Raw genomic sequence first — 16,495 nt, 5'->3', positions numbered from 1 at the left:
TCAGGTCTTCTTAGTCAAAGTGCCTTCACATCTCTCTGAACGTCAACTTCCCTAAATGAAAAAGGTTTGAGAGTGTCACTTTACCGTGCTATCTCAGTCTGTCCTCAGCCTGTCACAGGCCCAGGCATAGAATGCTGGTCAGTTCAGTTCAGTCGCTCAGTCGTGTCCGACTCTTTGCGACCCCATGAATCGCAGCACGCCAGGCCTCCCTGTCCATCACCAACTCCCGGAGTTCACTCAGACTGACATCCATCGAGTCCGTGATGCCATCCAGCCATCTCATCCTCTGCGTCTGGTCAAAGGGCGCTTTTCTTCTGGGAGCTGGCGAGTTAGACACACGGAGCCCTGGCCCCAAGACCGTCAGTGCCCGTGATGATCCCAGGGCTTGCCGGATCGTGGACTACAACTCCCAGCATGCTCCGAGCCCCGCCCTCATCCTGCCAGGTCTCGCGTGAAGTGACGCAGCCTCGGGAGAGTTTATCAGGGAGGCTGCCGGCCGTTGGTATCCTGTTCTCCCTCCCAGGTTGGCGTCTGGGACCTTCTGTGTCGCCACAGGCACAGCGCCGCTCACACCATGGCTTGGATCCGGACTGCGCAACAGCCTTTCGAGAGACGTGGGTCTTTGGAGCCTCTTTAGTCCCGGGCCGCAGGCAGCTCCGCGGCGGCGGCGGACGGAAAGGTAACTGGAGGAGCCGGGCCTGCCCTCCCGGGGGCTCGGGCTCCGCTGTTTAGGAGGGGCCTGGCCCCCGTCCCCGCCAGGCCCGGGCCTGGGGCCTCGCGCTGCCCTCACTCAGGCGGGCTTACTCAGGCTCGGAGCTTGGCTGGACCGCACCGTGCAGCTTTCGCTCCGCCTTCTTTTGGGGGGGGGTTCCTCCCACCGCGGGGTTCCTCAGCGATGACGCCCCCGCGGCCCCGGCACCGGGCCCCGCTTCTACCAAGCCGGCCTGGTCCTGGACCACCCTTCCCCGCCTTCAGCTCCCCAGCCTCCTACTTGCCTTGCCCCGGGAAACCTTCATCTTACAGCCCCTGCCCCTAATCTCCGTAGTCTTCTTAAGCCTCGCTGGGTGGAAGAGGCGGTGAGTCAGCCCAGGCCTTTCGCCTCCTGGTGGCGTTGTCTTGCCTCTGGTAAAGGAGAAGTCAGAGCTCTGCGGGGCAGGGGGAGGGCCGGGCCCCGGGAAGTGGAAGGGGAGGTGGCCTTGTCGGAACGCTCCCTGGACTCCGAGGTTGACGGAACTTTGGCTTCTGCGATGCTCTTTATGTGTTTGCCGTCTGAGCTTCATCACGGTAGGGGGGCCAGTGTAGCAAGTTGAAAGCAAATAACGGCTTCCTCAGAGCTTTGCCTTACAGATGGGCCACTTATCTGTGACCTTGGACAAGTCACTTCTCCTTTTTAGTTTCTTCTAAAGTGGGAGTAAACAATGGATTGCTCCAAGGGTTAAAACACAAGATAATCGTTGTCTGAGTATCAGTCAGTACTAGCAACAAAGAATGAATTTATTGACTTGATCCCTGGCCGCTTGCTGTGTGTGGGTCAGGTTATTTTGACCCTGAGCCCTAACTTACTGAAAAATAAAATGAGTATAGTATCTCTTTTTAGGTTGTTGTGGCAAAAACATGAAATACAGGGAGATGTTTGGCAGACTCTGCAGGGCTGTGCCAACGCTGGTTGTTTGTTCTCAGAACCTCTGGAATGGATGGACTCTTCCTGAGCAGTTTCGCTAATTTGCAGCAGCTGGACAATGCTCCTCATTGATAGCTGTCTGTCGGCATAATCGTCGCATCATCTCTCTCTGGTAAGGGGACCTTTTCACTCTGCATGGCGTCTTTGTCATATCATGGGTGTTAAGATCAGTGACGGGTACGCTGAGTCCTTTGACTTTATCCTTTTTTTTTTCCTCCCTTGGCATGTTTGTCACTCATCGGCTCTTTATGTGTTAAAGCCATAAAACTCTGTGTGCCTGTTGAAAGAACAGCATTGGAGCTAGTCTTTGGTGTTCCCTGTAAGAAAATACCCTTTGTTATTTTTATTAGGTGGCGGGGAACTCAGCTCAAAATCTGTGTAGGAAAAGCGCCTGGATCCCAGTCTTTCAATGGCTTCGAGACAACCAGAAGTGCCTGGTAAACTTAGTTCTTTTTGGTAAAGTTATGTTTTACCCTTTAAGGTTTTAAACTAGACAGAAACCACTTTTTCTGAACCAGATGTTTACTATTTAAATGATGCCAGTCTATTATCTTATTAATATAATCCTATTAAATGATTAGTATTATCTTATTATCACATTAAATCTTAACATATTATCTTATTAACCCACCCAGGGTGTGAACGCAAAATCTAACTTGAAAGAGTACCCTTATTGCACTTAGTGGTGGTAGTTAGTTGAGTCTGACTCTTTGCGACCCCATGGACTGTAGCCCACCAGGCTCCTCCCTCCATGGGATTCTCCAGGCAAGAGTACTGGAGTGGGTTGCCATTGCCTTCTCCAAGGGATCTTCCCGACCCAGGGAGGGAACCCAGGGCTCCCGCGTTGCAGGCGGATGCTTTACGCTCTGCACCACCAGGGAAGCCCCGTTGCGCTTAAGCATATGACAGATTTGTCAGTTTCTTACGTATCAAGTCAAAATTCAGAATAGTTCTTGTACCAAAATGACTAAACTCACCCCTTTTTTTTTGTGAGGAGGAGGTAGGAGATTGGGAGGAATGAAAGTCAAAGCAAAAAAGACACCAGCCTGATTTCAAGGCACCTTGAACTTAGTTATAAGAATATTCACTGCAATTAGTGAGTCCTGGGTTCTTTACAGGGTGGTAATTTCTGGGTTAGTGAAGTCATTGATCCTTCCTTGGACTGTTAGTGGGAGTGGTTAGTGATTTTTAAAATCTGAATCACTCAATTTTTAAAACAAATTTAAAAATCTGTTTATCATCATCCTGGCTGCACTGGTCTTCATTGTGGTGTGCGGGCTGCTTTCTCCAGTTGCGGCGCCCGCAGGCCTGCCTTGGTAGTTGGGGCACGGGCTCTCCAGTGGAGGTGCACTGGCTTCGTTGCCCCATAACGTGTGGGATCTTAGTTCCTGGCTAGGGAGTGAACCCTTGTCCCCTGCCCTGGAAGGTGGGTTCTTAACCACTGGACCACCCAGGAAGTCCCTGAATCAGTTTTTGAGTCTCAGTAAGATGATAGTGCCTGTCTCTCAGGGTTACTGTGCAGGTCAAACATCAAATAAATGAAAATTGTGAATCAAAAGTTAATATCAAATAGTTACTTACTGCCCAGAAAAATTTTTGCTTTCTTATTTATGGGAATATGTGTGAAAGTCACTCAGTTGTATCCGACTCTTTGCGACAGTCCATGGAATTCTCCAGGCCAGAATACTGGAGTGGGTAGCCATTCCCTTCTCCAGGGGATCTTCCCAACCCAGGGACCCAACCCAGGTCTCCCGCATTGCAGGCGGATTCTTTTCCAGCTGAGCCACTGGGGAATATATTTCCTCATAAATACTACCTGACTTTATTATTTTTAGGAAGGCTATTGGGATGTCTTTAAGATGTTTGTGAAATTGCTCCCAAATTAAGTGGAGGGATAGGAGCCTCCCCTCTGTCTTTCGGTACGGATCCATCCTGGGTCTGAGCCTCCCCTCTGTCTTTCGGTACGGATCCATCCTGGGTCTGAGCCTCCCCTCTGGCTTTCGGTGCGGATCCATCCTGGGCCTCAGCCTCCCCTCTGGCTTTCGGTGCGGATCCATCCTGGGTCTCAGCCTCCCCTCTGGCTTTCGGTGCGGATCCATCCTGGGCCTCAGCCTCCCCTCTGGCTTTCGGTGCGGATCCATCCTGGGTCTCAGCCTCCTGTCAGCTTGTGCTTCAGTGTGTCTTTCGCTGTGGTTGTGCTGACTGTAAACTCCCTGTGGGCGTCTGGGCCCCAGGGTTGCATGCACCAGGTCGCTGCTTGAAGGGTGGGGAGCATGGAGGGTGTGAGTGCTGGCTGATTTCACCTCATGCTTGCTAGTGGGGTGTTGTTTAAGATCCGTGCCTCAGTTTCCCAGGCTGGAAAAGGGGAAGAATATCTGCTTAATGAGGATTAGAAAAGATGAGGGATGTGTGCTAGACAAGGAAGGGACTTGGTAATTGTTATTTGCTTATGTGTGTGTTTTGAGTGAGATAATCCACATACTATACAATCAGCCATTTTAAAGTGAACAGGTCAGTAGCAATCTTTAGTGTAGTGACAGAGTTGTGCAACCGTCACCACTGTCTAACTCCAGAATATCTTCTCACCCCCAAAAGGAAGCCTTGTCCCTGCAGTGGTCATGCCTTATCCCCGCTGTGGCTCCTCCCTCCACCCAGTTCCAGGCAACTACTAATCCTCTTTCTATGGATTTGTTGGTAATTGTTAGAAATCATAATAGTAAGGGTAACTGCTTGTCCCCCTCTGTTTACATAGAATGTCTTTGCTGGTTTGGGACTTCACTGCCACACAGGTTGATGTTTTGGAGAAAGTGGTTGTGTAATTATAGCAAGAGGAAAATGTCAGCCTGAAGGCAGGATCAGGCATTAGTCCTGGTTTGAAAGGATCCGCAAACAAAGTAAACTTTGCTCCCTGGTCTGGTAGAGCTGAGCGCGCCCTGGAAGTGGGAGCCTGGGTCAGGGTGGGGCGTTCCAGGGGGCAGGAATAGCAGGGTCAGCTGGTAGTGCTTTGAGAGAACAGTAGCCAGTAGTTTCTGGATGGACGTTGCCTTTGCTCTTTTGAGTCATAGGGAACATTTGAAACTGTTTTGGACGCTGCTGGACACCCAGTGTGCCCAGCACGTCATATTGCTCTTGTTTTCTGAGGAGGTGTAGGAAAGGCAGGATCTGTCACCTCTGAGCCTTCACTCACTCGTCTGTACTATAAAATGGGAACAAGACTTCATGCTTTTTTGGGGGGTGGGTGGTGCAGGCCATGAGGCTTATGGAATCTTAGTTCCCTGACCCTGGATTGAACCCGGGGCCTCAGCAGTGAAAGTGCCAAGTCCTAACCACTGGACTGCCAGGGATTCCTAAGACTTCATATCCTCAGTTTTGCCTGAGTTGAGATGCTTGGGATTGCCACGGGGGTGATGGCCTAAAGAATACAAGCTTTGAAATCAGGTGGGTTTGGGTTTTGATTCCTTACTGCACTTTGAAGTTATGTGACCTGGCTCAGGTAAATTGAATTGTTTGGTTTCCTAATCCATGAAGATGGATTAGGGCCGCTGTTTGGGTGAAGTGGAGAATCCAAAGTGGCAGGCCGAGAGGAGGGGCTTTGTCCTGTTTCCTTACCTTGCCTGGGTTAGCCCTTCCAGAACCAGCTGCTATTGCTTTGTCCCAGAAGTGTTTCAGAGCCTTCCTGCCTACAGACAAATTAGTTTAAAGCTACCAGTATGTTCAGCTGGTGCACCCATCCTGACCGGTGTCTCTGTTCTTAGCTCTTGAGCCTAGTGGGCCTCTAGGCAAGATGTCCCTGCCCATCGGGATGTACCGCCGGGCATTCAGCTATGATGATGCCCTTGAGGACCCTACACCCATGACTCCTCCTCCATCGGACATGGGCAGCATCCCCTGGAAGCCAGTGATTCCAGAGCGCAAGTATCAGCACCTCGCCAAGGTATCTGACCCTGCCGAGTGCCGCTGGCAGGCCCAGCCCCTTCCTTCTCCTTCCTCTGCTCCTGAAGCCGCTGGTGGCTCCGAGCACCCAGCGAGTGGGGCACCCACTCATCTCTGTACATGTTAATGTTCCCTGTGGGGTTGGTGGGCCTCTTTTCCTTTCTCATTTTAAACTAGCGTGGCCTTGTCTTCTCCCGTTACCCGCCCCTGCCATTTCCACAGTATTACGTCCAAGCTCCTTAGTCTTAGTCTGGCTTTGCATGGTCCTGGTCCTCTGAACACCATGCGCCCCACGTGCCGTGATCCAGCCTTGCCAGTTTCCTAAGATTTCTTGTGCTTAATAGGGTGTTGGATGCCTCTGAGTCTCTGCTTGTCACTGCTCCGATCGCCTAGAACAGTCCCAGTCCCCGTCCTGTCCCATCTGCCTGACAGATGGCATCCTTTGAGTCTTAGCTCGATCTCAGTCTCCTCTGTGGTCTTCCTCTGTCCTCCCAGTAAACTGTGCCCCTGCTTTCAGGTCTCCAGTGTCCTCTGGACCCTGTCAGCATCCCTGCTGTGTTACGGCACCCTCCATTAGCATCCTGGGGGCAGGGCTGCGTCTGATCTGTACCCCTCTGCAGCATCTGGTGGAGGGCGTGGCAGACGTGCTGCGCTGCTCCTCGTGCGGTCCTGTCTCGGGTGCCCGTCCTATGCCATCCCCGGGGAGCTGCCTCCCCGTTGGCCCTCCTGCCGCAGGCACACGCGCCGATCTGCACTCACAGCCCTTTGTGCAGCTGGGCTCATGCTTCTTACATGTTGGCTGCAGGCGTGTTATTGGAGCCTCTGCTTCCTGACTGTCTATTGTCACCTCTGACTTCCCATGACCAAGATGCCGGAAAGTGGTCCCATTGCCTGAATTAGCTGGTGCTCCTGCTGCTGCTAAGTCGCATCAGTCGTGTCCGACTTTGTGCGATCCCTTAGACGGCAGCCCAACAGGCTCCCCCGTCCCTGGAACACTCCAGGCAAGAACACTGGAGTGGGTTGCCATTTCCTTCCCCAATGCCTGAAAGTGAAAAGTGAAAGTGAAGTCACTCAGTCGTGTCCAACTCTTAGCAACCCCATGGACTGCAGCCCACCAGGCTCCTCCATCCATGGGATTCTCCAGGCAAGAGTACTGGAGTGGGGTGCCATTGCCTGAATTAGCTAGCCTTGCCCAGTTCAGGTGACTCCTCCTCACCCACACCTGCGGTCGCGCTGCACTGTGGGGTCGTGTGACGGCTCGGGTCCTGAGGGCAGGTAAAGCCTCCGTGTAAGCAGCCCTGGGGGTGAACCCTGAACAGCCTGTGCCCCCGCCGTGAGCCTGGCCTCACCCCTGAGGCAGCGTCTCATGTGAGAGATGAAAATACTTTTGTCATGGAGCTGCTGTGGGGATTAAAGAAGAGATAGCAGGGAGGCTCCCATCTGTGTGGAGCCAATGCTGTGACTGGCTCCCAGCCCGCCTCTCTCGGTAGAGCCGTATCTGAGCCTTCCTTTCTAATGGGGGTGCCCGCCCTGTCAGGCTCTTAGAATGGGGCGCCTCTTGCTGTCACCATGAAGGAGTCCCCTGCAGCTCCGGGGCACATTCCCCACATTAGTCATCTACCAAGATCTGACCCAGTCAGCTACTGAGGTGGAAGCACTCTGTGTAAAAAGTGCGGGCAGTGCCAGGAGAGAAGGGCCCGGCAGCCTGCCGGTGGTGCCAAAGCAGCAGGCTCTGGGGACTGGAGCAGGAGATAAGGGCGGCTCCTGATGGGGCTTGGGGCTTGGGGCTTGGGTGGCGGCCCGCCACCCTCTGCATCTGTGAAGGCTCCTGCCTGCTTCACGAGGCAAAGAATGTGCGTCCAGTCTTCGGCTGTGCCCCAGCTGGGACAGCTGACGTTTGGAACAGCCGCTCTCCACGGGGAGCCCAGCCCCACTCCGCGTGCATGCTTCCACTGGTCCTAACTCTCTACGCCCTAGGCATCCGTGTCCCCACCCGCAGCTGTCCTCCAAGTGAGGAAGCAGAGGTTTATTTAGGTTTTACTCGAGTTAGTTATATCTTAGCTGAGAAGTTTAAATCCTGTTTTGTAACAGGGATACATTTCAGTACTTCCTTCTACTCCCCTCCTTTCTGACCATATTTCCTCTCAGCTCCTTTGGAGAAGCAGAGAATAAAGAGGAAGCCCACTTCTCTGCTTCCAGTCAGCGCTGAGCACCGCGTCAGGTGCTGAGCTGAGGGAAGGCAGCATGCTCCAGCTTGCTCGCGTGAAAGATGAAGCGCTATGGAGACTTTCTGGTTTGTTTTAGAGGACCATTATTGGACCTTTAGAACCGTGGTCCAGAAAGTGTGGTCTCGGGACCTGCAGCATCAGCATCACTTGGGGGTTTGTTGGAAATAACGTTCTTGAGCCCCTGCCCAGACCTCCTGAATCCCCTCTGGGTGGGGCCCAGCAGTTGTTTAACAAGCCCTCCAGTGGATGCTGGCGCTCGGCAGGGTTCCAGAACTACTTAGTAGATGCAGTGGTTAATCACGCAAAAGCAGGGATGGTGCTCGGGACACAGTCAACGCCTAGTGATAGGTCTCCTCTGCGTCCTTAGGGCATGGTAATATAGTGTACTGGACACAGTCTGGGAGGACAGTAAAGCCCGGGGCTTCCGATTCTGGCCCTCCCACTTCTATGAGTATGTAAATACAGGCTCTTTGTATCATCTCATATGTGCTGTCACTGTGCATCATATATAGCCAACCAGGTGGGGATGACAGCCCCCTTCACGTGTTTCCTCATGGATCTGATTGCTCCTGAAGGGGGGGTGAGGCTGTGACTCTGTGTCTGGCTCACGCGCCCCCTCCCATCTTGAGCAGGTGGAGGAGGGAGAGCCCAGCGTCTCCCCACGCGCCCCGGCCCCGCTGCCGGCCACTCACAGTGCAGAGAAGGCCCCTGTGGTGAAGGCCAAAGCGACCCATGTCATCATGAGCTCTTTGATCACAAGTAAGCCTCTGCGCCCTCGGAATAGAGTCAAGTGGGGCGGGGGAGAGCTGAGTCCCCGCAGCCAGCTGCCAGGCGCTCTGCATGCCCGCCTGCCTCAGCCTGTCCTCAGCGAGCCCCGCCGAGGCCAGCCTGGAAAGGCGGGAGATTGACCCAGCGCTCAGGATTGCGGTTCATTCGGGGCACTCCAGCTGCTCTGTTGCTACAGCCTTGCTTTCCCCTGTCCATCAGTGTGGCCTGGGGCAAGTTGTCTTAACTGTGGCGGCTGTTCCCCCTCCAAGAGGTGGGGGATCTGGCCCGCAGTAGGTGGCAGGGTTAGATAGCACAGTGCTCAGGGGCCAGGGGCTTCTGCTGCTGCTGTCTCAGGCTCTGCTAGAGGAGACCCCCTCAGGCATCACCCACCTGCCCTGCACTTACTTTGTTAAATTAAATGGCTCAGAGTTGTTCTTTTTCCTGGACCTTGAGGCACCAGTCTTTAGTCTTAAGAATATGTGATTTATGGTCCTGATGAGACTAGAAACAAGATAGCCTGAATTAGAAACATCCTGACAAGTTCTCTAAACTCAGTGGTTCTGGAGGGTCCTTGTAGTTGCCGTGGGAGGTTAACAGTTAATAGATACAGAGCTCTGCTTGTCCGCAGCAGCCTCTGCTGGGGGCAGGGCACGTTGGAGGTCAGAAGCCCTTGTTTATGAGCTCGGGGAGGGCGCCAGTTAGTCTTGGGCAATTCCTGAAGAGCTCACCCAGGAACCGAAAGTTCAGACTCTTACCTGGACTTAGTTTCTTATTCACACAGAAATGCACTGTTTGAATCAGCAGCTACTACTTGTATTTTGCAACCTTGAGAATGTGTCCTGTCAGTGTTAAGAAGCTTAGTCATTGTTCTTTCTGTGCAGTAGAACTTCTTTATTGAAAATACAGGTTACTAACAGCATAAAACATCATAGAACCCCAGTATATATTGTTATCACTCAGATACTTATTTGGCTTAGTTATGTCCACCTGTAAGCATATTTTTATATAATTGTAGATATAATAAACCGTTTTATTTTTTCAGCTAATACTGCCATAAACTTTTGATGTTGCTATAATCTTAATTTTTTTAAAAAGCTGCATTTAAATTAGTGTATTCATGAAGAAGTCCTTTCCTGCTTTTAAAATTTTCAGGTGACTACCTGGCAAGACTGGAAAACACCTTTATACATTTAGTGTATGTCTGTTTTCCCTTGCTTCTACTTCTGATGGAAATAAACCAGCCCCTCGGAAGGGGAAGAACAAAGTCCTGAAGGGCCTGTGGCGTCTGCACTTTTGGCCCACAGCCGCCACATTCTCACCCATGAGGGGTGTACTACGCAGAGCGTGCAGGTCAGGCAGAAGTTCCAGTCGCCCAGGGCGTCACTGACACCGGCGATGAGACGGCCAGATGCTGTGCCAGGCCCTGTGCGGGCAGCTGCGCGCACCCTGGGAAGCACTGCGTCGGTAGGCCTCGGCCAGTTCAAGGCACATTCTCTCTGGTTCAGATCTAACTGCCACCCGGGTGCCGCCTGGCCTAACCGTGGCCTGGTTTCTCTTTGGGCAAAGGTCTTAGAGAGGGTGGTGAGTCTCTGAGAAAGCTTTGTATTAGAGAGCTTGCACTGTTTCTGAATGTCAGCTGCCTTCTCCGTGTTGCATGTCTAAATATGAATAACACAGAAAATGTCCTGGGGTACAAATGAGAGGACAGTAAGGAGTGTTTCCCTGGAGGTTGGCCGGCTGTCTCTTTAGGAGTAACCTGCTCTTTACCTTGTGTCAGGGGGCTTCCTTCTGCTCAGAGACGCTTTGTGGGAGATTGAGAATTGCTGCCATGACGCCTGTCTGGGGGATCCTCTCTCAGACAGCCAGTGTGAGCTCTTGCTCCCGGGGAGAATGGTGGCTATGTTATCTCCCCCAGGTTGCAATGGGAGGTGGGGGATGGCCATGACTATCATGTCCTCTGTCCCCAGAACAGAACCAGGAGAGCATTCATCGTTTTGAGCAACAGGCAGGGCTGCGAGATGCCGGCTACACCCCCCACAAGGGCCTCACCACTGAGGAGACCAAGTACCTTCGAGTGGCAGAAGCACTCCACGTAAGCTTGTTCTTAGGAACTGAACACACACAAACCCTCGTCCTTTACAGCCTGAGCGCGGCTGTGGTTCATGAGTTCCCGCTCAGCTAGTTGGGGGTTGAGGAGAGTGGTGGGAAGAGACTTGAATGAGGAATTTAGAGCTGGTTGAGTCCCCCTCCAGAGTGGTTGCACTTCAGCTGAAAGGTCCAGGGCTCTCAACCTCGTTTCTGCTTATCTGCCTATAAAGCTTGGGTCGGAGGGTCAGATGAGATTCTGGGCTGATCCGTGTGAGCACGTGATGAACAGCAGAGCCAACGTGGGTCACTCTGTGCTAGTGAGTGACCGAGGGTGAGAAAGGAGAGTTGGGAACCTCAGAGGGAACACTGGATGGGAAGGAGTGTCAGGTTCTAATTTAATTTAAAAAAAATTTAGATAGTGTAGAATTGGGATGTTTCTGCTCTTTGATTTTTAAAATTGGAACAAATAAAGAATTTTCAGTAAGGCTTTTGTTGTTTAGTCACGAAGTCCTGTCTGACTCTTCGCAACGCCATGGACTGTAGCCCACCAGGCTCCTCTGTCCACGGGATTTCCCAGGCAAGAATACTGGAGTGGGTTGTCATTTTCAGTTTCTCCAGAGCATCTTCCTGAGCCAGGGATTGAACCCATCTCTCCTGTACTGGCGGGCAGATTCTTTATCACTGAGCCACCTGGGAAGCCCCTTCAGTAAGGTTTATAATGACCAAATGTATCAATAAAATAGTTTTAAATGATTTTCTTTCAGGGACTATCACTTTATAATTAATGCTGCTTTTAAGATTTATCAAGCACTCATATTCACTTCATCTTATTAATCCTCTGACATAGACTCTATTATCCGTGTTTTGTAAATGAAGAAACGGGTTTAAGGTTATGTATTTAAACATCCACAGTATCTGAACTCAAATCTCTGGATACCCTATTCCCTGTGGATTCTTTCTCATATTCCAGAATCTTCTAAGAATTTGGCTCCTGAAGGGGCTTACTCGGAGGCATGATATACAATATATAGAAGGAGGAATAATGTAGAGTTAGTGGCCTGTGGCAGAGATACAAGACACTGTAGACGATGGTTGCCTTTTGTAATGAGTGGCCCGAGTGATTTTTGCACACACATAAAACTGTGCCGTGGGGGAGTCAGGGTTGGTTTGGTGTCCAGCTGAGGCTCTCAGACAAGACATGCTTCTGGAGAGGAGCTCTGTGAGCCTTTGACACTGAGAGCTTTCCAGGGTGTCATTCTGAATTCACTTGCCCAGTTCACCCCATGTAACCATGGAACTGAATCCGGCACATCTTCTGCATCTTGGTCGCAGAACATGAGGATGGCTGAGATGCCAGCTCACATAGCTTCCCATGCTGAGGATGGAGAGGGTTCACACGTGGGCACTTAAGCGTAGCCTGGGCATTGGCATACTAGCCCCGGGGCATGGAGATGTGTGGAAGCCTTGGCCCGGGAGCAGTGAGACAAGCAGGCTTGTCTCCCCGGAAAACTGCTGGTCTGTGGTTAGGCATCTGTTTACTGCACCCAGAGCACCGGGTGGCTGGGTACGGGAGGGAGAGGTTCACAGAGGGAGCGTTGAGCTGGAGAGAGTGGTGCGCCGAGGCTGGGCCTAGGAGAGGCAGGGAGGGGCGCTGAGGAGGGCCCATGGCGGGGCTTCTGGCTCCTCCACTTACTGGCTGTGAATGTGTGGAAATCAGAAGCTCTGGTGTGAAGTTAGTACAGAGATGTTTGAGATGTTTTTGATGAAAACATGTTTTTAAAAGACGGCCTTTTACCTAGAACGGCAGAGCCTGGAGAACATCTGTCCTGTAATCCAGAGGGTGCACCTGCGGACATTTCCTTTTCCTGAAGTTAGAGTGAAGCAGGTTGTTTACACCCTAACTTGGCTGTCTTGTATCTGCTCTGACTTTCACAAAGTCTCTCTTCTGAACCCATGTGAGCAGAAACTAAAGCTCCAGAGTGGAGAGACAGCAAGAGAGGAGAGGCAGCCGGCGTCCACGCAGTCCACCCCGAGCAGCAGCCCGCAGGCCTCCCCTAAGCAGAAAAGCAGGTGAGCACCTCGCCGGCCCCAGCAGCCGGGGGTCAGCCCGCGGCTTCCAAGTCAGGGGCGGGAGCTGGCAGCCCCTGGCCTCAGCAGGGAACACTTCTAGAGTTGGAGCAAAAGGATGTGTTACCTGGCATTTTATCCTTTCTCTTCAGAGGCTGGTTCACTTCTGGTTCTGCCACAGCCTTACCTGGCCCCGGTCTTAGCGCCATGGATTCTGGAAGCGGGGATAAAGACAGAAGCTCAGCCGATAAATGGAGCCTCTTTGGACCGAGATCCCTCCCGAAGTCTGAGTCAGGTGGGGCACCCTCTTCACTAAAGAAAGCAGCGTGGCGGGCGTTTGACCACGTATGCTGGTAACTGCCGACAGATCTTGAAATTGTCTGCTCTGTGGTTTCCTTCTGCAGGAGGCTTTGCCATCCAAGCCTACAAAGGAGCCCAGAAGCCTTCTCCAATGGAAGTGATGCGTGGACAAGCCACCCGAAGGACGGAGGAGCCAGCAACGTTCAAGCCGCCCAAGATGGATATCCCAGTGATGGAAGGGACGAAACAGCTGCCGCGGGCCCACAGCCTCAAACCCCGGGACTTGAATGTTCTCACACCCACTGGCTTCTAGAGCTTTCTGTCCCGGGGGCTCTGCATCGAGGGTATCGAGCCCAGCTCCCTTTACCTTGGCTCTGACATAGGAAAAGTTTTGTCTTTGTGAAAATCAGACTGAGGCTAGATAGAGACATAATTGGTTTTCGCGAAACATTAGTGCAAAGCTTGTCCTTGTGTGGAAAAGCCATTTTGTATTGCTTTAACGTTAGACTAAACTTGAGCAGTGGTATATGGGGACCTCCCCAGAACTTGGACCACTGCTTACTAGGTGACTGTCTGCGTTGCTCCAAAGCCAAGGCTTCAGGATCCCTTCACCACTGTCGAGGTGCGCGTGGACAGACCACGGCGAGGGGATGTCCGTGAACTAGTGCAGGAGACTTCGGCCCTCACGGCCGTGCTGGTGCTGGGTGCTCCGGTCTGGTCAGTCAGGGAACCCAAGGCCTGCTTGAGATCTGGGTAGGGCTAGGAGCCAGCCCCGCAGGGCCCCCGCTCGTGCTGGCACCGGCGTCTCCTCGCGTCCTGGGGGACCTCGTGGGCCTGTGTCCTGCAGCCAGCCCTTGCTGTGGGACCTCGGGGGCCTGTGCTGTGGGAGGGGTGCTTCTCTTCTGCGTGTCACAGAACAAACACTAGTCTTAACACATCCTTTGTTGCACTTTAAAGTGACATTAATTTAGCTTCCATTTGGTTGAAAACTTCCTAAAGGAGAAAATTCAGTCTACTGGCTTGCTATAGATAAATGGCTGTTTAACGTTTTTAAAGAGGTGGCAGCTGCAGCTGGAATGTAGTCTTGAGGTTCATGGGAAACTGCTGTCACTCTAGTTTGATTTTCTTGCTCAGGCTAGGGCTTCTAAATTTTTTTCCTGGGAGGCAGAAGAATTAAAAAATTTCTGTATGCAATCATTTTCCCCTCAAATGAGCCTCATGCCTTTGTAAACATACCTCGCTGAGGAAGGAACTGGGGAAGCCACTCTCTCATTTCTCTTCACTGTACACGTGCAGCCACTGTCTTGAACACCGTCCTTTCCTGCTGTCTCTTGATTTGGACGGTATTGTGTCTACACAAGGAGCCGAGCTGACCTTCCCCCAGAGACACCCGGGAGTCTCAAATGATCAGAATTAATTTATTTGTGTCTTCTGTTATGCTTGTATCTTACTTGTTTTGACAATAAAAGTCCGTACCACTTTCTCAAATGTAGATGGAAGTTTTTTTTCATTAAGTTACTCCATTCTGCCTGCTCAGTCATGAAGCCTAAGCATGATAAACTTGATATTTTGAAACACCATTGCCTTTTTATTGTATCCTTTTAACATCAATCTTTTTGCACCACACTCAATACTTTTGTTTCTATCCCCCTTCATTACATTAGGTCTTAACAGACTGGCCACAAATAGGCAATATCACAGGTCCGATATAGGATGTTTGTTTTCCATTAGGGAGACAAACATCTTTCTCTTTCGAAACAGGTTCTCAGTACCTTGAATGACGTAACATTGATGTCTCAAATTTGTTCAGCACATGGATTCTTTTTTTCACATCTTGAATGGAAATGTTAAACATATAGTGCATACAGTATTACCTGTTTCAAAAAAAGTATACATAAATAATTTATTAAAAAATACATACACCATATGTATTTAAGTCATATCTGAGAAGAGGCTAGGACAGGGTTGTTAAAAAAAAAGATGTTTACTAAAGAGTTAGAAAGTTATCATAGCCTACAGATAAATAAGGTAGGTTTGGTCCTGTTAGATTTTAAACTACTTTCTATCCTTCTGGGACTTCCAAGCAGTTGGAGGTGGAGTTCAGGAGGTATTCTTGGTGTTCAGTGCCTCAGACAACCTTGTGCTGCTCCGGGCCTATGGAGAGACCTCCGAGTCGGGGTTCAGGTCTGCGGCAAAGAAGAGCAGGAGCCTGAGGAGGCGCACCTTGTCCTGCAGCTGCGGGACGAGCGGCTCCCCCAGCATGCGGACCAGGCGGCTGCGGAAGGCCTCGATCTGCTTCTCCACGTCCACCACGGAGATGTCGTCCCCCTGCTGGGGCTTGGGCTTGATTCTTTTGATTATTAAGTCTTTCCGGTCAATCACTGAGCTCCGCAAGTGCTCTGCAAGAGGGAAAAAGTCAGCGGCACTGTTCCGAACGACTTTCTATTCCTCTGTGACTGGGGAAGACGGAATTTTGGTAGGTAGGGTGTAGGCAAAGATTTGTTGATGAGTGACTAGGCTACAAGTCAAAGGCCCATTTCTGAAAGGTCCTTTGTTCTGGCTCTCTCTGGACCTCAGGTTTTAGTATCAAAAAAAAAAAAAGCCTTGGTTTTAGTTCTTTTTCCTTTGTTGATTTAGACAACGAACCTATGTTAAATAATGAAACTATTTCAAATGGATATAATTGGAGAACTATTCTCTGAAAAGAATTGCAAAGAAATTTTACATGGTAAGTCTGTCATGATTTTGGTTTATCATAATTCTGTTGAATCCATTTTGTATGTATTGCAGGATAGACCAAATGAATAAACATATTCATGTTGTTGAGAATAAAGCAAGGGTTCTCACTATGGGAGACAAGGTTGAATTAAGGAACAGGAAGAGGAAGAATTCTGTGGAAGTGGAAACAGGTATCAGTATGAACTTTCATTTTTTTGAAATTACATAATTTACTAGCCCTTGTCAGAAAGGGCCTAGAAGCAATAATAACTGATGGCTGTCCCAGTAGCAATCAGCATACTCAGCACCTAGATCTTGGTTTTGAAATACTATTTCCCACTCCCCACTAAAAAATACCAGAACTCTTGGCAAAAAGGCTGATTTTAGGATCATGGCAAGGAAGTTACAAGGGGAACCTGGAACTTTTTTTATAAGAAAGTAAGGGAATGCTTAGAAACCAATGGGGACATATTAGTTTCTGTTGGCCACATTTTGAACAATATGATGGTAAATAATGGCCAAAAAAATGGGACTATAACACACTGAATTTTAAAATGTCCCAAATCCATAGTAAATAAGAATGAGTGCAGGGAGAAGGGAAAGGTCATTTTTATCAGAAGGCCAGTTAAGAAATGTAGAAGGAATACATAACTAGAAAGGGACCAATCTTCCATCTACTAAATCAATTCAGTCGTTCACTGAATGAAAGGCT

General features: G+C 50.5%; 2 protein-coding genes across 8 annotated transcripts in view; one reads left to right on the top strand and one right to left on the bottom strand.

The window, feature by feature from the left end:
• Positions 464-14,557, top strand: KIAA1191 (KIAA1191 ortholog). 7 transcript variants are annotated; one of them, XM_005685047.3, is made up of 9 exons: positions 464-679; positions 1,681-1,793; positions 2,032-2,118; positions 5,437-5,615; positions 8,475-8,601; positions 10,578-10,702; positions 12,662-12,768; positions 12,918-13,060; positions 13,170-14,557. In XM_005685047.3, exons 3-9 carry the CDS (start codon positions 2,091-2,093, stop codon positions 13,376-13,378), a joined length of 918 nt encoding a protein of 305 aa, XP_005685104.3. In that variant the 5' UTR covers positions 464-679; positions 1,681-1,793; positions 2,032-2,090; the 3' UTR covers positions 13,379-14,557. The 7 variants fall into 7 exon arrangements, with proteins under 7 accessions (XP_005685104.3, XP_017909203.1, XP_017909204.1 ...); XM_018053714.1 differs by having other exon boundaries at positions 490-679; positions 8,472-8,601; XM_018053715.1 differs by having other exon boundaries at positions 490-679; positions 1,598-1,793; positions 8,472-8,601.
• Positions 14,338-16,495, bottom strand: part of SIMC1 (SUMO interacting motifs containing 1) — an 83,461-nt gene continuing 81,303 nt past the window's right edge. Inside the window, exon 10 of the mRNA XM_018053713.1 lies at positions 14,338-15,464. Coding sequence (XP_017909202.1) covers positions 15,220-15,464 — 245 coding nt within the window. The 3' untranslated portion in view covers positions 14,338-15,219. The remainder of the gene's footprint in view (positions 15,465-16,495) is intronic.

The sequence above is a fragment of the Capra hircus genome, chromosome 10 (assembly GCF_001704415.2).
Source record: "Capra hircus breed San Clemente chromosome 10, ASM170441v1, whole genome shotgun sequence".
NCBI lineage: Eukaryota > Metazoa > Chordata > Mammalia > Artiodactyla > Bovidae > Capra > Capra hircus.
This window is presented reverse-complemented; position numbering and strand designations above follow the sequence as displayed.